A 25372-nucleotide genomic window follows, 5' to 3' on the forward strand; every position below is an offset into this window, starting at 1 on the left:
AGAACAGGACACTCAGATGTGGCTTTAGTTTAGATATACATGATACTAAATGCTGTATAAGATATTTTCTAATAAAAATGTGAGCAAAATAATATTGTTTTGAGAAATTGGGGAATCCTTTTGATAACTGGAGGTATTCCCAAGCATGGTAAGTGCTTGAAATCTAGATATGGAAACTGCTTCTTTTAACCCTTGTTTGTTTGGAAGGTATGCAGTCTAGACCCTTCCTTGTAAGGATGTTTCCTGTGTCAGGCACACTACAAAACTGTCATACTGCAGTTTTTTGAAGACTAAGAGAACATATTCAAGCTAGAGGCTGGAGACTGCCTAGGACCATCAGTCTTCTGCTGACATGCTCTACCCTCCTCCAGTCCTTATTTTCAGGTTTGCTGTATGGGTGTAAAATTGACTGAGACCAAGAAAAGACTTCCACTTGCAGCTATGACAGAGTAACTGGCACGTGACTAGCCTGCATGCCTTAACCATAAAATTGGACAAAACATGTGAAGCAACTGCTTTTAGACACGGGACAGCAGCATGCAGTGCGAGACGGTGATCCCCGAGGGAAGGGAAGCTCACGAGGTAAGTCTCATAAATGCTTGGCTCTCTGCTTTAAGGGTATTATCCCGACTCCAGCATAACGAGCTATGTCCAAGCAGACAACAGTGGTCCCACTGAGCTGACAAGGCAGAGATCAAAGTGCAGGGTAGTAGCAGTGCCCAGACTCTGCAAGACACCCAAAGCATCCAACTCTTTTTCTTCCTCCAAGGCTTTTCACGATACAGGGCAGAGGACAGAAGACCTGGCCCACGTGGAACATGTTTTATTTAGGAGTTCAGGATTAGTGGAAGGTGGCTGGTTCCTTTTCACTCCTCAGCCAAGCCCTACACAATTTTAGGATATCTTTTAAAATGGAGTTCATTATTGAGCGTCTCTGGTGAGAGTGTGATTTTCTTCACCTCAGTGAAAGAATTTTTTTTTCCTATCAGGTTTACCCAGCTAAGGTTGTTTCTCAAAACTCAGGGGGTAAAGGATGAGGCAAGACAGAAGATTTTATCGAAAGAAGCTTAAATATTATACAAGCTTGGCTTGAAAGGTACTGTTTATTTCATCATTTAAAAAATTATACCTAAGGATAATAAGTCAAATGCAAAAACATATAACACATCTATAGTTAACCCCTTTCCCTTGAAGGCAAACTTATTGAGAAATGTTTATTTTTCCTCTTAAAATGTCTAATCCAGGTAATAATATGCCTGCAGGTGGTAAATTCACATTGCTTCCTTCATTGCTTCTCTCCCTTAAACCCACAAATCTTTCAGAACTACAACGCTGAGTTGCTCGCCTTTGCGTGGAAGCAGAGTGACATGCAGGTCTTACAGGTCCAGGGCCCAGTGGACAGACGGGCTCTTGTCCTCCACACTGGCCACCATATCTTCAATGGCATCCCAGTCAAGCTTGCTGAGGGTGCTGCCCGTGCTCTCAGACAAGCCATCTGTGCCACACACCCCAAAAAGAGGCTCTGGCTTTTCTTCAGTTGGTGATGAGTCCTATCAAATTGAGAAAGACAGTAAGTTGTGGTCCTAGCCTGAGAAAAAATAAATGGAACATGAACTAAATTTTCCAAAGATTCTGGAGCTGCTCATCCACCAAACCCTGAAGGAAATATGAAGGGAACCAGGGCTGTGGTTGCCCAACACATCTGGACTGGCAGTGGGCTGAATGAACACCACTTGACACAACAAGATGCTGGCACCAGGTCTGAAGAGTGGACAGAATAGATTTTTATATCTATAGTACAATGATCTGTTCTTACATTTTTGTTGTTGTGTCTTGTTTTTTGAGTCTTTTTTTTTTTAGGTTAAAAAGAAAATACACAGTCAAGGAAAATTCTGAATGATAAATGCTGGAGTACTAAGCCAAAAGTGTAGATGCTTTGAATCACTACTTCAAACTGACCTAATAATCTTTCAGTATGTCTACATCCCACTAAATAAATAAATAAATAACAAAAACCCCTAAAGAACACAAGGAATCACTAGGCAAACTGGAACCCGGAACAACGTGTACCTGTAGAAGGGAACTGTGACTCTCAGAGAGAATCGCACGGATGTCTGAAGGTACCATCCAGGGGCTCACCACAGTCTCCTCTCTCTCATACTCTAAACATACCTCCTTGGTTTGAGGTGCAAGACCAGCACTTGTGTGATATTTTGTACACCGCAGACAGGGAGCATTAGACCCTTTCAAGGGAAAAGAACAATGCATACATTAGGACTGATTCATTTATAAGTTTGTTACTTACAGTGACTTTGATCATCAAACCCAAGGCAGTCACACCTTACCTAATATTTAAATCACAAGGTCTGGATATGGTTGGCTTTAGGGTTCTAGCAATTCCTGTTCTGTCTGTGTGAGAGAAGGAAATTGAATTCTGGCCACCTCTTTTGTTTTGTTTTACTTTTTATTTTATATTGGAGTACAGCTGATTAAAAATGTTGTGTTTCAGGTGTAAAGTGCGATTCAGTTATACATATACATGTATCTATTCTTTTTCAAGTTCTTTTCCCATTTAGGTTATTACAGAATATTCAGCAGAGTTCCCTGTGCTATAGTAGGTCCTTGTTGGTTATCTGTTTTAAATATAGCAAGCGTGTATACGTCAATCCCAAACTTCCAATCTATCCCTCCCCCCACCCTTCTCCCCTGGTAAGACTCATGCTCTATAAGTCCATGAGTCTGTTTTGTAAGTAAGTTCATTTGTATCATTTTTTTTAGATTCCACATATAAGCGCTATCATATGATATTTGTCTTTCTCTGTCTGATGTACTTTGCTCAGTATGATAATCTCCAGGTCCATCCATGTTGCTGCAAATGGCATTATTTTATTCTTTTTAATGTCTGAGTAATGTTCCATTGTATACATGTACCACATCTTCTTTATCCGTTCTTCTGTTGATGGACATTTAGGTTGCTTCCATGTCTTGGCTATTGTAAATAGCACTGCAGTGAACACTGTGGTACACGTATCCTTTCAAACCATGGTTTTCTCCAGATATATGCCCAGGAGTGGGATTGCTGGATCATATCGTAGCTCTATTTTTAGATTTTTTAGTAACCTCCATACCGTTCTCCATAGTGGCTATACGAATTTACAATCCCACCAACATTCCTTTTCTCCACACCCTCTCCAGCATTTATTGTTTGCAGACTTTTTGACAATGGCCATTTTCACTGGTGTGAGGTGATATCTCATTGTAGTTTTGATTTGCAATTTTCTAGTAATTAGCAATGTTGAGCATCTTTTCATGTGCCTCTTGGCCATCTGTATATCTTCTTTGGAGGAATGTCTATTTAGGTCTTCTGCCCACTTTTTGATTGGGGTTTTTTTTTTTTGATACTGATGAGCTGCATAAGCTGTTTGTAAATTTTGGAGATTAATCCCTTGTTGGTCACATTGTTTGCAAAAATTTTCTCCCATTCTGTGGGTTGTCTTTTGGTTTTGTTTATGGTTTCTTTTGCTGTGCAAGTTTTTGAGTTTAATGAGGTCCCATTGGTTTATTTTTGTTTTTATTTCCATTACTCTAGGAGACGGATCAAAAAAGATATTGCTGTGATTTATCTCAAAGAGTGTTCTGCCTATGTTTTCCTCTAAGAGTTTTATAGTGTCTGGTCTTAATTTAGGTCTTTAATCCATTTTGAGTTTATTTTTGTGTATGGTGTTAGGGAGTGTTCTAATTTCATTTTTTTACATGTAGCTGTCCAGTTTTCCCAGCATCATTTATTGAAGAGATTGTCTTTTCTCCACTGTATAGTCTTGCCTCCTTTGTCATAGATTAATTGACCACAGGTGTGTGGGTTTATCTCTGGATTTTCTATACTGTTCCAATGATCTATATTTCTGTTTTTGTGCCAGTACCATACTGTTTTGATTACTGTAGCTTTGTAGTTTAGTCTGAAGTCGGGGAGCCTGATTCCTCCAACTCTGTTTTGCTTTCTCAAGATTGCTTTGGCTATTTGGGGTCATTTTTGTGTTTCCAAACAAATTGTAAAATTTTCTGTTCTAGTTCTGTGAAAAATGCCATTGGTAATTTGATAGGGATTGCATTGAATCTGTAGATTGTCTTGGGTAGTACAGTCATTTTGACAATATTGATTCTTCCAATCCAAGAACATGGTATATCTTTCCATCTATTTGCATCATCTTTGCTTTCCTTTCATCAGCATCTTATAGTTTTCATAGTACAGATCTTTTTGCCTCCACAAGTAGGTTTATTCCTAGGTATTTTATTCTTTTTGATGCGATGGTAAATGGGATTGTTTCCTTGATTTCTGTTTCTGATTTTTCATTGCTAGTGTATAGGAATGCCAGAGATTTCTGTGCATTAATTTTGTATCCTGCAGCTTTACCAAATTCATTGATGAGCTCTAGTAGTTTCCTGGTAGCATCTTTAGGATTTGGTATGTATAGTATCATGTCATCTGAGAACAGTGACACTTTTCTTTTCCAATTTGCATTCCTTTTCTTTTTCTTCTCTGATTGCTAGAACTTCCAAAACTATGTTGAATAAAAGTGGTGAGAGTGGACATCCTTGTCTTGTTCCTGATCTTAGAGGGAATGCTTTCAGCTTTTCACCATTTTGTGTGATGTTAGCTGTGGGTTTGTCATATATGGCCTTTATTATGTTGAGGTATGTTCCCTCAATGCCCACTTTCTGGAGAGTTTTTATCATAAATGGGTGTTGAATTTTGTCAAAAGCTTTTTCTGCATCTATTGAGATGATCATATAGTTTTTACTCTTCAATTTGTTGATATGGTGTAGCACACTGATTTGCAGATACTGAAAAATCCTTGCATCTTTCGACTAAATCCCACTTGACCATGGTGTATGATCCTTTTAATGTACTGTTGGATTTGAGGTTTTTCGTTTGTTTTTTGTTTTATTTGGCTACATTAGGTCTTAGCTGCGGCAGGCGGAATCTTCACTGCAGCATGCGGGATCTTTCTTTGTGGTGTGTGGGCTCCTCGTTGTGGTGTGCAGGCTTCTCTCCAGTTGTGGTGCATGGACTCCAAAGCGTGTTGGCTCAGTAGCTGTGGTGCACGGGCTCACTAGTTGCAGTATATGGGCCCGGAACGTGCAGGCTCAGAAGTTGCAGGGCGCAGGCTCTCTAGTTGTGGCGCGCGGGCTCTAGAGTGCAAGGACTCGGTAGTGGTGGCACAGGGCTCTCTAGTGGAATGTGGGCTCTAGAGCATACGGGCTCAGTAGTCGCAATGAGTGGGCTTACTTGCCCTGTGGCATGTGAGATCTTAGTTCCCTGACCAGGGATTGAACCTGCGTCCCCTGCACTGGAAGGCGGATTCTTAACCACTGGATCACCAGGGAAGTCCCTGGATTTCGTTTGCTAGTATTCTGTTCAGGATTTTTGCGTCTATATTCATCAGTGATATTGGCCTGTAATTTTCGTTCTGTGTGTGAGTGGTATCTTTGTCTAGTTTTGGTATCAGGGTGACACTGGCCTCATAGAATCAGTTTGGGAGTATTCCTTCATCTGCAATTTTTTGGAATAGTTTCAGAAGGACAGGTGTTAACTCTTCTCTGATTGTTTGATAGAATTCACCTGTGAAAACATTTGGTCCTGGACTTTTGTGTGTTGGAAGTTTTTAAATTGCTGTTTCAATTTCAGTGCTTGTATTTGCTGTTTCAATTTCGGTGCTTGTATTTCGGTGTTCATATTTCCATTTCTTCCTGGTTCAGTTTTGGGAGATTGTACCTTTCTAAGAATTTGTCCATTTTTTCCAGGTTGTGCATTTTATTGGCATAGAATTGCTTGTAGTAGTCCCTCTGTATTTCTGTGGTGTCTGCTGTAACTTCTTTTTCATTTCTAATTTTATTGATTTGAGCCCTCTTTTTTTCTTGATGAGTCTGGCTAAAGGTTTATCAATTTTGTTTATCTTCTCAAAGAACAAGCTTTTGGTTTCATTGATCTTTGCTATTGTTTTCTTTGTTTCTATTTATTTCTGCTCTGATTTTTATGATTTCTTTCTTTCTACTAACTTTGGGTTTTGTTTGTTCTTCTTTCTCTAGTTGCTTTAGGTGTAAGGTTAGGTTGTTTACTTGACATTTTTCTTGTTCCTGAGGCAAGATTGTATTGCTATAAACTTCCCTCTCAGAACTGTGTCCCATAGGTTTTGGATCATTGTGCTTTCACTGTCATTTGTCTCCAGGTATTTTTTGATTTCCTCTTTGATTTCTTCAGTGATCCATGTTGTTTACTATTATATTGTTTAGCTTCCACATGTTTGTGTTTTTTTTTTCTTGTAGTTGATTCTACTCTCATAGGGTTGGGGTCAGAAAAGATGGTTGACATGATTTCAGTTTTCTTAAATTTACCGAGGCTCGCTTTGTGGCCCAGCATGTGACCAATCCTAGAGAATGTTTCATGTGCACTTGAGAAGAATGTGTATTCTGCTGCTACTGGATGGAATGCTCTATAAATATCATCAATTACGTCCATCTGGTCTAATGTGTCATTTAAGGCCTCTGTTTCCCTATTAATTTTAGGTCTGGATGATCTGTCCATTGATGAAAGTGGGGTGTTAAAAGTCCCACACTATTATTGTGTTACTGTTGATTTCTCTTTTTATGGCTGTTAGCATTTGCCTTATATACTGAGGTGCTTCTATGCTGGGTGCATATATTTATAAGATCGTTTTATCTTCTTCCTGGATTGATCCCTTGATCATTATGTAGTGTCCTTCTTTGTCTCTTGAAACAGTCTTTATTTTAAAGTCAATTTTGTCTTATATGAGTATTGCTACTCCAGCTTTCTTTTGATTTCCATTTGCCTGTAATACCTTTTTCCATCCCCTCACTTTCAGTCTGTATGTGTCCCTAGATCTGAAGTGCATCTCTTGTAGACAGCACATGTATAGGTCTTGTTTTTGTATCTATTCAGCCAGTCTATATCTTTTGGTTGGAGCATTTAATCCATTTATGTTTAAGGTAATTATTGATATGTATGTTCTTGTTGCCATTTTGTTAATTGGTTTGGATTTGTTTTTGTAGGTCTTTTTTCTTCGCGTACTCATTTGTTCTCTTCTCTTTTGATTTGATGACTACCTACCTTTCATGTTGTGTTTGGATTCCTTTTTTCTTTTTTGTATATCATCTATTGTAGATTTTTGGTTTGCGGTTACCAAGAGGTTTTGATACAGCAGTCTACATAAACAGGATAGTTTTAACTTGATGGTCGTTTAATTTCAAATTCATTTCCAATATCCTCCATTTGTACTCTCCTCACGATTGCTGGTTTTGATATCATACTTGTGTGTGGTTGACTTCCTACCTTTACTGTATGTTTGCCTTTACTGGTGAGCATTTCTATTCATAATTTTCTTGTTTCTATTTGTGGCCTTTTCTTTTCCACCTAGAGAAGTTCCTTTAGCATTCGTTGCAAAGTTGGTCTGGTAGCGCTGAATTCTCTTAGCTTTTGCTTGTCTGTAAAGCTTTTGATTTCTCCATCGAATCTGAGTGAGAGCCTTGCTGGGTAGAGTGTTCTTGGTTGAAGGCTCTTCCCTTTCATCATCACTTTAAATATATCGTGCAACCCCCTTCTGGCCTGCATACTTTCTGCTGAGGAATCAGCTGAAAGCCTTTTGGGAATTCCCTTGTATGTTATTTGTTGCTTTTCCCTTGTTGATTTAATATTTTTTCTTTGTCTTTAAGTTTTGTCAATTTGATTACTATGTGTCTTAGCATGTTCCTCCTTGGGTTTATCCTGCCTGGGACTCTCTGGGCTTCCTTGGACTTGTATGACTGTTTCCTTTCCCATGTTAGGGAAGTTTTCAGCTATTATCTCTTCAAATATTTTCTCAGGTCCTTTCTCTCCCTCTCCTCCTTCTGGGACCCATATAATGCGAATGTTGGTGCATTTAATGTTGTCCCAAAGGTCTCTTAGGCTCTCATCATTTCTTTACATTCCTTTTTCTTTATTCTGTTCTGCAGCAGTGATTTCCACCATTCTGTCTTCCGGCTCACTTGTCCATTCTTCTGTCTCAGTTATTCTGCTACTGATTCCTTCCAGTGTATTTTTCATTTCAGTTATTGTACTGTTCACCTCTGCTTGTTCTTTAGTTATTCTAGGTCTTTCTTTGTTAAACAAACATTTCTTGTAACTTCTCGATCTGTGCCTCCATTCTTTTTCCAAGAACTTGGATAATCTTTTCCATCATTACTCTGAATTCTTTCTCATGTAGATTGCCTGTCTCCACTTCACTTAGTTGTTCTTCTGGGGTTTTATTTTGTTCCTTCATCTGGGACATATTCCTCTGCTGTCTCATTTTGTCTAACTTTCTGCGATATGGTTTCCGTTCTGCAGGCTGCAGGGTTGTAGTTCTTGCTTCTGCTGTCTGCCCCCTGGTGGGTGATGCAAAGAGGCTTGTGCAGGCTTCCTGGTGAGGGGGACTGGTTCCTGACCACTGGTGGGTGGAGCTGGGTCTTGTCCCTCTGGTGGGCAGGGCCGTGTCAAGGGGTGTGTTTAGTGGGTAGCCATGTGCTCAGGAAGACTTTAAGCAGCCTGTCTGCTAATGGGTGGGGTGGGGCTGTGTCCATCCCTGTTGATTGTTTGGCCTGAGGCGTCCCAGCACTGGAGCCTACAGGTTGTTGGGTGGGGCAAGGTCTTGGTGACAAAATGGCAGCCTCCAGGAGTGCTCACACCAAAGAGTACTCCCCAGTACCACCACTGTGTCTTGTCACTGCACTGAGCCACAGCTGCCCCACCACCACCTCTGCAGGAGACACTCCAATACGAGCAGGTAGATCTGGCCCAGGCTCTTTTGAGGTCACTGCTTTTTTCCCTGGGTCCTGGTGCGCACAAGACCTTGTGTGTACCCTCCAATAGAGGAGTTTCTGTTTCTCCCAGTCCTGTGGAATTCCTGTGATCAAACCCCACTAGCCTTCAAAGCCAGATTCTCTGGGGGCTCCTACTCCGGTTGCCAGACCCCCAGGCCAGGGAGCCTAACGTGGGGCTCAGAACTTTCACTGTTGTGGGAGAGCTTCTGTGGTATAATTATTTTCCATTTTGTGGGTCACCCAAATTTTGTGGGATTTGATTTTATTGCAATTGTGCCCCTCCTACTGTCTCACTGTGGCTTCTTTGGATGTAGGATATCCTTTATGGTAGGTTCCAGTGGGTTTTTTTTTTGTTGTCTATGGTCGTTCAGCAGTTGTTAGTTTGATGTTTTCCTAAGAAGAGGTGAGCTCACGTTCTTCTCTGCCATCTTGACTCCATCTCCTCTGGCCACCTCTTTTGATTTTAAAAGTAATGGTAACCGAGATTGGTTCGAGATGGTGGAGTAGAAGGACATGTGCTCATTCCCTCTTGCGAGGGCACCGGAATCACAACTAACTGCTGAACAATCATCGACAGGAAGACACTGGAACTCACCAAAAAAGATAGATCCCCCACATCCAAAGACAAAGGAGAAGGTGCAATGAGACGGTAGGAGAGGTGCAATCACAATAAAATCAAATCCCATAACCACTGGGTGGGCAGCTCACAAACTGGAGAACAATTATACCACAGAAGTCCACCCACTGGAGTGAAGGTTCTGAGCCCCACGTCAGTCTTCCCAACCTGGGGGTCTGGCAACAGGAGGAGGAATTCCCAGAGAATCGACTTTGAAGTCTAGCGGGATTTGATTCCAGGACTTCAAAAGAACTGGGGGAAACAGAGACTCTACTCCTGGAGGGCACAAAGTAATGTGCGCACCAGGACCCAGGGGGAAGGAGCAGTGACCCCCTAGGAGACTGAATCAGACCTACCTGCTAGTGTTGGAGGGTCTCCTGCAGAGGCGGGGGACAGCTGTGGCTCACCACGGGGACAAGGACACTGGCAGCAGAAGTTCTGGGAAGTACTCCTTGGCATGAGCCCTCCTGGAGTCCGCCATTAGCCCCATTAAAGAGTCTGTAGGCTCCAGTGCTGGGTCACCTCAGGCCAAGCAACAGGGAGAGAACTCAGCCCCACCCATCAGCAGACAAGCATATTAAAGTTTTACTGATCTCTGCCCAACAGATCAACACCCAGCTCTACCCACCACCAGTCCCTCCCATCAGGAAATTTGCACAAGCCTCTTAGATAGCCTCATCCACCAGAGGGCAGACAGCAGAAGCAAAAAGAACTACAACCCCCACAGCCTGTGGAATGAAAACCACATTCACAGAAAGTTAGACAAAATGAAAAGGCAGAGGACTATGTATCAGATGAAGGAACAAGATAAAACACCAGAAAAAGAACTAAATGAAGTGGAGATAGGCCACCTTCCAGAAAAAGAATTCAGAATAATGATAGTGAAGATTATCCAGGACCTTGGAAAAAGAATGGAGGCAAAGGTCGAGAAGATGCAAGAAATGTTTAACAAAGACCTAGAAGAATTAAAGAACAAACACCTAGAAGAACTAAAGAACAAACAAACAGAGATGAACAATACAATAACTGAAATGAAAATATACTAGAAGGAATCAATAGCAGAATAACTGACGCAGAAGAATGGATAAGTGACCTGGAAGACAGAATGGTGGAATTCAATGTGGTGGAACAGAAAAAAGAATGAAAAGAGATAAAAACAGCCTAAGAGACCTCTGGGACAACATTAAACTAACCAACATTTGCATTATAGGGGTCCCAGAAGGAGAAGAGAGAGAGAAAGGACCAGAGAAAATATTTGAAGAGATTAGTCAAACAGTTCCCTAACATGGGAAAGGAAATAGCCACTCAAGTCCAGGAAGTGCAGAGAGTCCCAGGCAGGATAAACCCAAGGAGAAACACGTCAAGACACACAGTAATCAAATTGACAATAATTAGAGACAAAGAAAAATTATTAAAAGCAAAAAGGGAAAAATGACAAATAACATACAAGGGTACTCCCATAAGGTTAACAGCTGATTTCTCAGCAGAAACTCTACAAGCCAGAAGGGAGTGGCACGATATATTTAAAGTGATGAAAGGGAAGAACCTACAACCAAGATTACTCTACCCGTCAAGGATCTCATTCAGATTTGAGGGAGAAATCAAAAGCTTTACAGACAAGCAAAAGCTAAGAGAATTCAGCACCACCAAACCAGCTCTACAACAAATGCTAAAGGAACGTCTCTTAAGTGGTAAACACAAGACAAGAAAAGGACCTACAAAAACAAACCCAAAACAATTAAGAAAATGGTATTAGGAACAAACATATCGATAATTACCTTAAAGGTGAATGGATTAAATGCTCCAACCAGAAGACACAGGCTCACTGAATGGATACAAAAACAAGACCCATATATATGCTGTCTACAAGAGACCCACTTCAGACCTAGGGACACATACAGACTGAAAGTGAGGGGATGGAAAAAGATATTCCATGCAAATGGAAATCAAAAGAAAGCTGGAGTAGCAATACTCATATCAGATAAAATAGACTTTAAAATAAAGAATGGTACAAGAGACAAGGAAGGACACTACATAATGGTCAAGGGATCAATCCAGGAAGAAGATATACAATTATAAATATATGTGCACCCAACATAGGAGCACCTCAATACATAAGGCAAATGCTAACAGCTATAAATGAGGAAATTGACAGTAACAGTAATAGTGGGGGACTTTAACACCTCACTGACACCAATGGACAGATCATCCAGATAGGAAATTAATAAGGAAACACAAGCTTTAAATGCCACAATAGACCAGACAGATTTAATTGATACTTATAGGACATTCCATCCGAAAACAGCAGATTACACTTTCGTTTTTTTATCTTTTATAAATTTATTTATTTATTTTTTATTTTTGGCTGTGTTGGGTCTTCGTTGCTGCGCGCAGGCTTTGTCTAGTTGCAGAGAGCAGGGGCTACTCCTCGTTGAGGTGCACAGGCTTCTCACTGCAGTGGCTTCTCTTTGTTGCAGAGCACGGCCTCTAGGCACATGGGCTTCAGTAGGTGTGAAACATGGGCTTCAGCAGTTGAGGCTTGCGGGCTCTAGCGCACAGGCTCAGTAGTTGTGGCGCACGGGCTTAGTTGCTCTGTGGCATGTGGGATCTTCCTGGACCAGGGATCGAACCGTGTCCACTGCATTGGCAGGCGGATTCTTAACCACTGTGCCACCACGGAAGTCCCTACACTTTCTTCTCAAGTGCACACGGAACATTCTACAGGATCGACCACATTTTGGGTCACAAATCAAGCCTTGGTAAATTTAAGAAAACTGAAATCATATCAAGCATCTTTTCCAACCACAACGCTATGAGATTAGAAATAAATTACAGTGGAAAAACGTAAAAAACACCAACACATGGAGGCTAAACAATACGTTACTAAATAACCAAGAGATCAGTGAAGAAATCAAAGAGGAAATCAAAAAATACCTAGAGACAAATGACAACGAAAACACGATGATCCAAAACATATGGGATGCAGCAAAGGCAAAGTTCTAAGAAGGAAGTTTATAGCAATACAATCCTACCTCAAGAAACAAGAAAATCTCAAGTAAACAATCTAACCTTACACCTAAAGGAACTAGAAAAAGAAGAACAAACAAAACCCAAAGTTAGTGGAAGGAAAGAAATCATAAAGATCAGGAGCAGAAATAAACGAAATAGAAACAAAGAAAACAATAGCAAAGATCAATAAAACTAAAAGCTGGTTCTTTGAGAAGGTAAACAAAATTGATAAACCTTTAGCCAGAGTCACCAAGGAAAAGAGGGAAAGGACTCAAATCAATAAAATTAGAAATGAAAAAGGAGAAGTTACAATGGACACCACAGAAACACAAAGCATCATAAAAGACTACTACAAGCAACTCTATGCCAATAAAATGGACAACCTAGAGGAAATGGACAAATTCTTATAAAGGTATAATCTTACAAGACTGAACCAGGAAGAAATAGAAAATATGAACAGACCAATCACAATTAATGAAATTGAAACTGTGATTAAAAATCTTCCAACAAAAAAAGTCCAGGACCAGATGGCTTCACAGGTGAATTCTATCAAACATTTAAACAAGAGCTAACACCCATCTTTCTCAAACTCTTCCAAAAAATTGCAGAGGAAGGAACATTCCCAAACTCGTTCTATGAGGCTACCATCACCCTGATACCAAAACCAGACAAACATATCACAAAAAAAGAAAATTACTGACCAATATCATTGCAGAATGGAGATGCACAAATCCTCAACAAAGTACTAGCAAACAGAATCCAACAACACATTAAAAGGATCATACACCATAATCAGGTGGGATTTATCCCAGGGATGCAAGGATTCTTCAAATCAATCAATGTGATACACCATATTAACAAATTAAAGAATAAAAAGCATATGATCATCTCAATAGATGCAGAAAAACTTTTGACAAAATGCAACACCCTTTTATGATAAAAACTCTCCAGAAAGTGGGCATAGAGGGAACCTACCTCAACATAATAAAGGCCATATATGACAAACCCACAGCAAATATCATTCTCAATGGTGAAAAACTGAAAGCATTTCCTCTAAGATCAGGAAGAAGACAAGGATGTCCACTCTCGCCACTCTTATTCAACAGTTTTGGAAGTCCTAGCCACGGCAATCAGAGAAGAAAAAGAAATAAAGGGAATACAAATTGGAAAAGAAGAAGTAAAACTGTCACTGTTTGCAGATGACATGATACTACACATAGAAAATCCTAAAGATGCCACCACAAAACTACTAGAGCTAATCAATGAATTTGGTAAAGTTGCAGGATACAAAATTAATGCACAGAAATCTCTGGCATTCCTATACACTAACAATGAAAGATCAGAAAGAGAAATCAAGGAAACAATCCCATTCACCACTGCAACAAAAGGAATAAAATACCTAGGAATAAACCTACCTAAGGAGGTCAAAGACCTGTACTCAGAAAACTATAAGACACTGATGAAAGAAATCAAAGATGACACAAACAGATGGAGAGATATACCATGTTCTTGGATTGGAAGAATCAGTGTTGTGAAAATGACTATACTACCTAAAGCAATCTACAGATTCAATGCAATCCCTATCAAATTACCAATGGCATTTTTTTTACAGAACTAGAACAAAAAATCTTAAAATATGTATGGAGACACAAAAGACCCCGAATAGCCAAAGCAATCTTGAGGGAAGAAAACGGAGCTGGAAGAATGAGACTCCTTGACTTCAGACTCTACTGCAAAACTACAGTAATCAAGACAAGTATGGTACTAGCACAAAAACAGAAATATAGATCAATGGAACAGGATAGAAAGCCCAGAGATAAACCCACGCACCTATGGTCAACTAATCTATGACAAAGGAGGCAAGGATATACAATGGAGAAAAGACAGTCTCTTCAATAAGTGGTGCTGGGAAAACGGGACAGCTACATGTAAAAGAATGAAATTAGAACACTCTCTAACACCATACACAAAAATAAACTCAAAATGGATTAAAGACCTAAATGTAAGACCGGACACTATAAAGCTCTCAGAGGAAAACACAGGAAGAACACTCTTTGACATAAATCACAGCAAGATCTTTTTTGACCCACATCCTACAGTAATGGAAATAAAAACAAAAGTAAACAAATGGGACCTAATGAAACTTAATGAAACTTAAAAGCTTTTGTATAGCAAAGGAAACTACAAAACTACAAACAAGACAAAAGACAACCCTCAAAATGGGAGAAAACATTTGCAAACAAATCAGTGGACAAAGGATTAATCTCCAAAATATATAAACAGCTCATGGAGATCAATACTAAAAAAACAAACAACCCAATCAAAAATGGGCAGAAGACCTAAATAGACATTTCTCCAAAGAAGACATACAGATGGCCAAGAAGCACATGAAAAGCTGCTCAACATCACTAATTATTAGAGAAATGCAAATCAAAACTACAGTGAGGTATCACCTCACACCAGTTAGAATGGGCATCATCAGAAAATCTACAAACAACAAATGCTAGAGAGGGTGTGGAGAAAAGGGAACCCTCTTGCACTGTTGGTGGGAATGTAAATTGATACAGCCACTATGGAGAAGAGTATGGAGGTTCCTTAAAAAACTAAATATAGAATTACTATATGACCCAGCAATCCCACTACTGGGCATATACCCAGAGAAAACCATAATTCAAAAAGACACATGCACCCCAATGTTCACTGCAGCGCTATTTACAATAGCCAGGTCATGGAAGCAACCTAAATGCCCATTGTCAGATGAATAGATAAAGAAGATGTGGTACATATATACAATGGAATGTTACTCAGCCATAAAAAGGAACGAAATTCGGTCATTTGTAGAGACGTGGATGGACCAAGAGACTGTCATACAGAAGGAAGTAAGTCAGAAAGAGAAAAATAAATATCGTATATTAACACATATATGTGGAATCTTGAAAAATGGTACAGGTGAACTGGTTTGCAAGGCAGAAATAGAGACACAGATGTAGAGAACAAACGTATGGACACCAAGGGGAGAAAGCAGGGGTGGGGTGGTGGGATGAATTGGGAGATTGGGATTGACATATATACACTAATATGTATAAAATAGATAACTAATAAAAAAGAAAAACAAAACAAAACAAAAAAAGCAACAGTAACCTCTAGGACAAGAGAGTCCAGGGAGGAGAGGCCACAGAAAAAAAAATGGAACTCTGGAGAAGTTCCAAGTTAAAAGCTGGATGAACTCAGAGAGCTGGGCCTTCCTTGCCTCTCTCTTATGGAAAATCTTGTGGAAGCTTCACAGGAGTGATGTTCTCGGCATCGTCACTCGCGCTTCACAGCTACAATCCACCTTTGGGCACAGGCATCAAGGTAAGTGCAGTAGCCACACATTATGGCCCCCTTCCTCCTTACTGAATATCAGTATTTGCTGAAAAGAAACATTCATCCCAGCTCACGCCCACAGGCAGCTTAGCGCATCGGCCCATCGACAGCGCTTCTCTGCACGAGGCCTGGAGGAGCTGGCCCCACCTAACACACTTCATGTTCCAAAGCCAGTATTACAGCACATTCTACCCCTACCGGGTGACCTGAAGAAACACCCGAGATGGGTGTATATGTGGGGTATACGATGGGAAGTAAACTCAGGTCCCAACAAGCAGGCCTGTGGCTCCTTGAAGAGGGGAAGAAGAGGTAACAGAGTGCTAAGGTTTGGGCCACCTGGTCTTTCGTCTCTCTACCAACCTCATGTGCTAAGGAGACCTCCAAGAAATAAGCACCCCCCCACCCCCAAATAACAGCAGTACACATTTTGGCATTTACTATGGGCTATGCACGCTACCTACATTCAGTCCGTTGAATTACCAGAGAGCCCCAGGACCTGGTCATTGGTCTTCTTACACATCTACATCCTCCCTCGCTGACCTCATCTAGTTCCATGGCTGGAAATACCTACATGCTGACAACTCTCAAACCTGTATCTCTAGCTTCATAGTGCAAACGGCCTTCTTGACACCTTGCCTTGGATGTGCAATAAACATCCCAATCTTAACATGTCCAAAATCAAACTGTTAATTTCTGCCCTATTCCAGGAAATTCTCTATATTCCAAATCGAATGACTTCTCCCCATTTTTATTATTATAACCCCAGTCCAAGGAATATCTCTGTGCTTGTCTGCTGCCTTCTGTTCTTTTTCTCCCACATGTTCTAAAATGTAAATTATATTATCTCCCTGCTTAATTCCCTCCAATAGAGTCCCACTGGATGCAGAGTAAAATCCAATCCAGGCAATCTATCAAGATTGCCTCTGTAGCAGGGCTTTGAACTTGCTCTTCTCTCCGCCTGGAACTGTTCTTCCTTATTGTTACATGACAACCCCCTTTTCAACATTCAGCATCTTCACTCCAATGACACCTTCTCAAAGAGACCTTCAAGGTCTCCCATATCTTATTTTTGTGCTACCGTCTGTGTTGTTCCTGACTAACAGTGCCTGGTAAGTAGCAGGAGCTCAGCAGACTGCTGCAGAATAAATACTCTTCATGAAAGTCCTGTGGGGAAAGAGTTACTATCCCCATTTTGCAAATGAGGAAGGTGAGGCTTAGAGAGGTTATGTAATTTGCCCAAGATGAGAGAGATGATCTATGCCCAGAACCTGAGCTAATATGTTAACTTTCTGTTCTTTTGGGTGAGGGAAGAATAGTACTTAGAGAGCTCTTTTGGATAATCTTCACATCTGTAAGTGAGAAACAGGTCTATTTATCTGGATCCCCAAGGCAGCAGCTTTCCAATAGCTTGCTTCTTGGATTACAGGGAGAAGGATGGCAGTACAAGAGGGCTTAGGGATTCTTCTTTTGATTAGCCCCAAGGGTCTGAAACAGAAATAAGGTTAACATCATTCTGTAGCACCTGTGGTCACCACTTTAGAATCCAATGTGAGGACTGTGCTCTAGTTGAAAAGGGGCTTTTTTTTCTGCTATTTAAAGACACCACTGAGTATTTTGGGGTGTGACTGAAAGTTTCATATTAAAATAATTATTTCAGTAAATATTACTAAGGAACAAGTTTTGAAAAACTGTGAAAGAAAAAAATATCTATGAATGCACAATCAGAATGCACATGTGAACACACTGTATTAAAAAAAAAAAACAAACAGCTGGTAAAACAGAAAAGGTTGAGACTGAGGATAAAAAAAAGAGAAACCAACAGGTAGTTAAGCAGTACTGTAACTACAAGGGTAGGCTGTCCCTCCAGAGTAGATGGAAACAACGGAGGCGGGGTGCTGAAGTTGTTCCTTTGAGTCTTCCAGGTATGATAAGAGATTAGCAAAGATTGTGACCATTAACTAATCCCACCCCTATCTCCACTGCAATTAATTTGGTATCTAATCTTTGCTACTCTTGTTTTGTCAAATGAACATAATTACTGCCATCTAGAAAGAATGACAGATCATCACCAAGTTGGCTGATACTAAGGTTAATAAGCCTACATTTTAGGGTAAACCTTTACCTATGGGGTATCTACAAACCTTGAGAGGCTATCACTGGCTTTCTCTCACCTTGCTTTACACAGGGATGGCTTTGTAATTTCCTTCGCTTCAGATCAAAGTGCATTTCTCTAGATTTATTTGGGATATCCAATTGTGAGATAAAAATACAATATGAAAAAAATTCTGTGAAACGGAGCATGTGCAAAGCTTCTCCAGGTGGGGTGTTCCTACCCCAACATGGCCAGGGAAAGCTTTCTAAGGTCAAAAGTAAGTGATATATCAAGAAGAAACCCCGCAGTGGAAACTAGTGGGCAAGTGCACCAGCTTCCCCTAAAGTAGCATCTTCCTCTGTAGGAGAGTGAATGCCACCTCTCAGTTTCTTTATTGCCAAAAAACTCTATAGAGTCTTGCCTGAGGAATCTGAAACTGAACAGTAAACCTGAATCCATTAGTTCCACCTCCCCTAGAAGAAAACCCTGCTCCTCCTCTTGCCCAACCTGTGTCAATTATTAGGCCACAGTCTAGACAAACACCCAAGCTAGAAACCTGGAGTCATACTCTCAGAGGCTGGACCCTGGACAATGAAAGAAATATGTCTCTCTGCCTTTATATAGGCAAGGCCTAATGCTAGGTCATAACTCACTTCAAGAACACAAAACCCGGGCTTCCCTGGTGGTGCAGTGATTGAGAATCTGCCTGCCAATGCAGGGGACACGGGTTCGAGCCCTGGTCTGGGAAGATTCCACATACCGCGGAACAACTAGGCCCGTGAGCCACAACTACGGAGCTTGCGCGTCTGGAGCGTGTACTCCGCAACAAGAGAGGCTGCGATAGTGAGAGGCCCGCGCACCGCGATGAAGAGTGGCCCCCGCTTGCCGCAAACAGAGAAAGCCCTTGCACAGAAATGAAGACCCAACACAGCCATAAATAAATAAATAAATAAATAAAATTTTTTTAAAAAGAACACAAAACCCTGAGTCTCTGGAGGCTTCATAATACAATACAAAGGTACATATAATTTCAGTTATTTTTAGGGGTAACATTGTATTTTGGGGCATTTTATCTGTTAAAATAAACATTGCTCCATATTTGCTTACAAAAGAATAAAAAGCTATGGGGTATTCTAAATTAGAAAACATCTTAACAAAAGATTAAAATGAGAGACTTTGAAAGAAAACAACTAGCCTGGGATTATAAAATTAAAAGCACAGGAAATGATGCTTCTAGGACTCAAATTAATCCCAGTAACTGGAGGCTTGGGTTTTAATGCATACAATGGGGGAAAGTATGGAAAGGACCAAGTAGAATTTCTAGAAGGTATAGCCATCGACATTAAAGCTTGATAAATGAGTTAAATAGCAGATTAGACACAGCTGAAGAGAGATGTGATGTAAACTGAAAGAAGAATCTGCAAAGAAAGGAGACAGCAGTGGAGAGAGGCATAATAACAGGAACAGATTAATTCACACCTCTCATCATTTTTATGGTATATATGAATTAGTGTTTTCATCATTATTCCCATCAAATTTAGTTCTTTAATTCCACAGATACCTCACTGGATTAAATGAGATCATGCACATAAGATGTTAATACAATGCTTGGCATCAAGTAAGTTCTCTATAACTGCTAGCTGTTCTTTCTATTGTTCTAAGGGGATTTGAGCAGGCCACTTGGCTTCTCTACACCTCAGCTTCCTCAGCTGTAAGATGGGGATAAGAGTTGCCCTGACTATCTACCAGGGTTGTTACAGACAGCTAATAGGAGGATGAGTGTGAAACTGTTTTTTAAATTGTGGAGAGTAACAGCAGTTGAGGGGTGGGCTCAGGGAGATGTTGGGGACTGAGATAATGATGTATAATTTCCCTCTCTCTCCATCAGAGCAGAGCTACTTGGGCCAAACTTATGGGTCTGTGTGCTCTATGGCTATGTGATAACAGCACCTTCCTGAGTACTTGTTTTTATGTTCAGCACTGTGCTTATTAAGCCCATTACCACCACCTAGCCACACTCTTCATACTGAAATCCGTATCTGACATTTCTAAGAGTGATTTATGATTTAAAAATTTTTAGTATTAAGCTCAAGAACTTTCTAATCTTTATCCCATACCTTTTCGGATGGTAACTGGAGACTGCACAGCCTTTCTTACTGCCACTTTGGCTTCACCAGCTTTCCTCTGTATGGTAAAAGTAGCAGTTCCTATAAAGACAGGCGAACTTCTTTAGCCTTCCATATGCACCTTTCATGTTGTAAGTTCTTTGAGGACAGAAATCTTCTGCTTAGTAGGGGCCCAATAAATGGTGGTTGATTTGAACCAAGAAAGCAAAACAAAAATGCAGATGAAGGAAGGGAAAGTCTACTTTGAGACTTGGTATCCTTATAGCACGACCACGGACCTTTCTCATATGGCAAATGTGCCCTGACAACATCTCTGGCAACTGGAAAAGCCAGGCGTATAAGCCTATTTCCAGTAAACACCTAGACAAAATGCGAAGAGAATGATCAACTAAATTAAATTCCAGGATTAGTAGCAACCATTTACTGTTTATGTTATGCAAAATGTTTTACTTATGATCCTCAACAGCTCTATGTGGTAGGATTTAAAAAACATATCTGAGAGCACAAAGTAAGCGGCAGAGCTGGGCTATGAACCTAGGCCTGGATGATTTCAAAGGCTAGACCTATTGTTTATGCTTATAATGCCTCTCAGATACTTATTATATAGTCCTCATATATTGTTTTTGACAGAATTAAACACAAAACAAGCAAAAAAAAAAAAAAAAGAAAGAAAACCCTTAAATTTAACAGTTTGCACGCGGGGCTGAAGAAGTTAGGCAAAAACTGTATACTGCTTTATAGAAGACAGATAGTTGGGACTTCCCTGGTGGCACAGTGGTTAAGAATCCGCCTGCCAATGCAGGGGACATGGGTTCGAACCCTGGTCCGGGAAGATCCCACATGCCGCGGAGCAACTAAGCCCGTGCGCCACAACTACTGAGCCTGTGCTCTGGAGCCCGCGAGCCACAACTACTGAGCCTGCGCGCCTAGAGCCCGTGCTCCGCAACAAGAGAAGCCACCGCAATGAGAAGTCTGTGCACCGCAACGAAGAGTAGCCCCTGCTCACTGCAACTAGAGAAAGCCCATGTGTAGCAATGAAGACCCAACGCAGCCAAAAATAAATAAATTAATTAATTTAATTTAATAAATAAATAAATAAAAGACAGTAACATATAGTCAAACTCAAAGAATTTTCAGGAAAACTTCTTTTACAGAAGAACTGCAGGGAATTTTAAAATCTTGATGGATCCTCACTTCCCACCTGTGCAACAACTGAACTTGCCCCAGCGGGCTCATGTTGTCTGTATCACTGACTGGAAGAGCCCGGTTTCTCCCACTGCCCCTGGATGTTGTCAGGGGAATGGCTGGGTTCTGGATGTGGCAGAGGCAGTCAGGGAGGTCAGTGTGTTCACACTCCCTCAAATTGCCTGTCCTACCTTTGCCTTAGAGGTCCAGGAAGCTGAGTGACAGGTCAGCTCAGATAATAGTTAGGCATATGGTGTTCTATGACACAGTATAAACACTACAATACCTGCCCAGTAATATTCTTGAACAATAATTAGTTTATAAATAGCTATTTTTAAGCAAAAAAGCTAAACAGCCTTTTTTTCCCATTTATCCAGTTATTCAATTATTTCATTTGTTCAATGTGAAGCGGTAATACAAGATGTAGGGAGTGTTGCTACCCTCAAACATTTAGTCTATCCTGGGACAAAACCAAGTTTATAAGTAACTACAACATAAGACCTGTTGCAGTAGTGCCTCAAGAGGGGCAGAAACACGTGACTGAGGGTTTAGAGGACAAAAAAAATAACTATATTAGTTACCAATGCTACTATTTGTCTCTAATATTCACAACTACCATGCAAGTTAAGTATTAGCCAGTTTAAAAATGAAAATATGGATGTTAAAATTTATTACACTGGGTTGGAAGAGCTAAAGAATTAAAATTAGGGATGTCTTCCAAGACACGGAGGGGAGGCATTTAAGGTATAAGGGAAATTTTCAAGGCAGGAATGGGAACACACAGCATGTGTCTGGAAAACAAGCCTGCAAGTGCTATGGATCATCCGGATTATATGCGGAAAGGAGGCAGAAGGGGAGGACACCTTAAAGGCCAGGGAGAGGGTCTGGACTCATCTGTGTGGGGTACGGGTCACTGAGGACTTCTGAGTCCCTGGGCAGCAGCAGCACCTCATCCAGCACAGCTCAGCAAGGACAGGTAAGGGGATCACAGAGGGCCAAGGCCTCAGCCCGGCCAAGTGCAAGGTAACAATACAGGCCTGACATTGGGCAGGTCCAAGGAAAAGACATATTTCCACATAATCCAAGACTTTTCCATCTGACATTAAGAAACCATGATTCAAGTTTAAAATCTTTTCCAATTTTGGATATTTCTTTTATTTAATTTTGGTAAATGTATCAGGTATAAAATAAAACTTAAAAAAAATTTTTTAATGGTTACTATTTTGAAATTCTAGTTTAAAAAAGAACAGTGTTTTCTTATTGTAATTCATCAATCAAAAGCAAGAGTTAACCAAACTATAAAGTTTCATCAAAAAGACTGCAATATATGGATACTTCAATTTTCTCAGTTAATGTGCATACTAAAGTTCAGGTTCTAGGTGTGGAGGCGCTAGACCCAGACTGGGTTTAAATCTAGACTCTACCACTTCCTAGATATCTGATCTTAGGCAGTTATTTCAACTTTCTCTGCCTTGGCCTTCTCTTGTTTAAAATGGGAACATAATAGTACCTTTCTCACAGAGTTGTAATTCAAGTGCTTAAATGGAACCTGGCACATTAGTTATTATTATACATTCTTAGCTGTATATATGTATACTACATGTTAACTATGATTATACACTTTTAAACAAATAAGTATGTTTTACTTTAGTAATCAAAACCCAAATATGACAAAATAAACTAAAGGAAGGCTAGTAATGAATAACATACTATATCTTCAAATGTGGAAAAGAATATTCAAAAAGGGTAAAAATGATATTATTTCAACCTGCGCCTGTTCTATTCCTACTCTATGATATATCCATCCTGAAATCTATCAGAACTTGATTTGTAAAAATGCCTACATCTTTAGCCACACAAAAGAAATAGATTCCCAAATAAGTCATATCACACAGAATTGACTGTTCAAATTCTATTACAAAAAGGCCATTAGTTTAAAAAGATCCCTAGGGTCTTCTCATTTCAAAGCAATAGAACAAAATCCCAGTACCGCTAACTCTTTATCAATCCCTTGCATTCTGCTGAAATGGAAACTGCTTTTCACTAAGATTTACAACTTTTACTAATGAAAACACAACTTTGGAGACAAGAAAGAATAGGTCCAAATTACACAAGATAAAAAAAAAAGTTTTCAGTCTTACCACATGGCCAAGGTGAGCCTTGAGTTTGCCCCAAAGGTCTCCCCTTTTGGGTATAACTTGGTTTGATGGATATATATCTGACTTTTCCAGGTCTATGTATTGGAAAATTGTGATCATGTCGATTCTCTCTAAAGTAGAAATTACACAGTTATTATATTCCTAGAATCTTCTATCAGTGATAAACTACAATATTTCAAAAGATGTAAATTCCAGCTCAGATTAATACATTCATTTTGTACCTCAGTGATGCATTTAGTGTATAATTCTCCTCATATCTCAAACTTCACTCATTTTTTTCCAAAGAAATTGTTTTTATCTCTCTATCCATTTCAAATGCTCTATACATTTGGCAGTTATTTATGTATTAAATACCATGCATTATTCTAGGAAATATTCAAGGAGAGTCTCTGCTCTTTTGATTACACCCCAAATGACACACACACAAGTAATCTGATTACGTCTAGCTTTGTGTCGGGTAGCATTTCCTCTAGGCTCTTAAGTTACGTGATTATGTTTACAATCCTAATCAATTATTTTGTCAAAGGTGGTAATTTTTAACAACACTATACTGGCAGTTCATTTCCTCCTTATGGGTCATTAACAAATATAATTCTGTGTTTGTTTGCCATATATAAGAAACTTTACACTTGGGTACTTTTCTTTAGTATCTATGTTTAATTAATTCTTGCCTAATGAACTAATATCCAAACCTAATGCAGGTCATTAATTTAAGAAGAAACATATAACAGTATCTACAATTGAATCAGCAATAACTGGGTGGGAAGAAGAGGAAGAAGTGGTAAGCTGGTGATGACTGTTTCTACAAGAATGGAGCCAAGTAGAGAAACAGGGGAGCAGTTAGGAGGCAAATTACAGAAGGAATTATTAACAAAAACTACAGAAAAGAAGAAAACAGGATTGAATGGATATAAAAATTGTATTAGGCATACAGAAGTGCTTTGTTATATCTTAATTAGAGATTTAATGCCATTTTTGTCTTTTTCCTTGGTGATTAAAACTAATGAAGACCTCATAATTATGGCACCATTTTCCCCTTCACTTTATTATCATAATTCAGAACAAGTCCACTGAACGTGAGTCACAACAGCGCTTCACACTTATCACGCTTGACATAATCTTGCCAAATGACGTGCCAAACCTTGTCTTACCCTCTTGGAGAAAGGGAGCGTTGCCTTCTGGGAATTTGAGCAGGTCTGGGTTTGTTAGGCAATGGTTTCTGTGCAGTTGCTGGAAGCTGTACTGATTCAGATAACAGTTCATTCATCAGACTGTATGCTTGTGAGATTCGACGACTATAGTGGTTAGAGAGTAGCAATCTTTAGAGAAAGAATTAAACATTTAGTAAAAGAGTCACTTTCAGTTCATATTTCTAGAGGGAACATAGTGTTCAAAGACCACCTAGCATTTATTTTCTTCAATGCATTTCAACACAAATTCAAATTTCAGATTTCTGAAAACCATTAGGAGGTATTATTAAAGGCATCTGTAGTTATGGCCTTTGGGGTATTTTCAAAATGCACATACATATCTGGATTGGGAGAGGGAGGGGAATAGCAGAAATAAGGTATAAAAATTGAATGGAATAAATAATATTTGAAAGCAAATTCCAAAAAAGGCTATTGGAGTCTAATTATTTTCCTTGCAGTTAGCTCCCATAATTTTCTGTTTATCAACAAAAAAGGGACTACTGTGCAAACCAGAATCCCTAAGGCATTATCTACGGCCTCGAGTGAGCAAGCAAGAGAGAGAATGATCAGGGTGCAACCACCAAACTCACCTGTCTTTTTCGTGCTTCATCTTTTGTCTCAGCCTGATTTCCCTTGAGGTCATGTAAAACTGCACAAGAAATAACCAGTTAGTTCATTACTGTTCAGTTCAAATAATTAAACCATTATGACCCTTGGAAAACATGAAAATTCCACTAATATGTTTTAATAGGAAGTTAAAACATAATTTTGTTATT

The 25372-nt window shown here is 39.8% G+C and overlaps 1 protein-coding gene across 1 annotated transcript in view; it reads right to left on the reverse strand.

Annotated features, from left to right (window-relative positions):
• Positions 1–1166: 1166 nt before the first annotated feature.
• The window catches only part of CPLANE1 (ciliogenesis and planar polarity effector complex subunit 1), a 130444-nt gene continuing 106238 nt past the window's right edge, over positions 1167–25372 (reverse strand). The window contains exons 49-54 of the mRNA XM_061189194.1: positions 25187–25245; positions 24558–24725; positions 23389–23516; positions 20054–20143; positions 2071–2243; positions 1167–1550 (exon numbers count right to left, since the gene is read on the reverse strand). Of these exons, the coding sequence (XP_061045177.1) occupies positions 1377–1550; positions 2071–2243; positions 20054–20143; positions 23389–23516; positions 24558–24725; positions 25187–25245 (792 nt within the window). The 3' untranslated portion in view covers positions 1167–1376. The remainder of the gene's footprint in view (positions 1551–2070; positions 2244–20053; positions 20144–23388; positions 23517–24557; positions 24726–25186; positions 25246–25372) is intronic.

Source organism: Eubalaena glacialis, chromosome 4, assembly GCF_028564815.1.
Source record: "Eubalaena glacialis isolate mEubGla1 chromosome 4, mEubGla1.1.hap2.+ XY, whole genome shotgun sequence".
NCBI classification, from domain to species: domain Eukaryota; kingdom Metazoa; phylum Chordata; class Mammalia; order Artiodactyla; family Balaenidae; genus Eubalaena; species Eubalaena glacialis.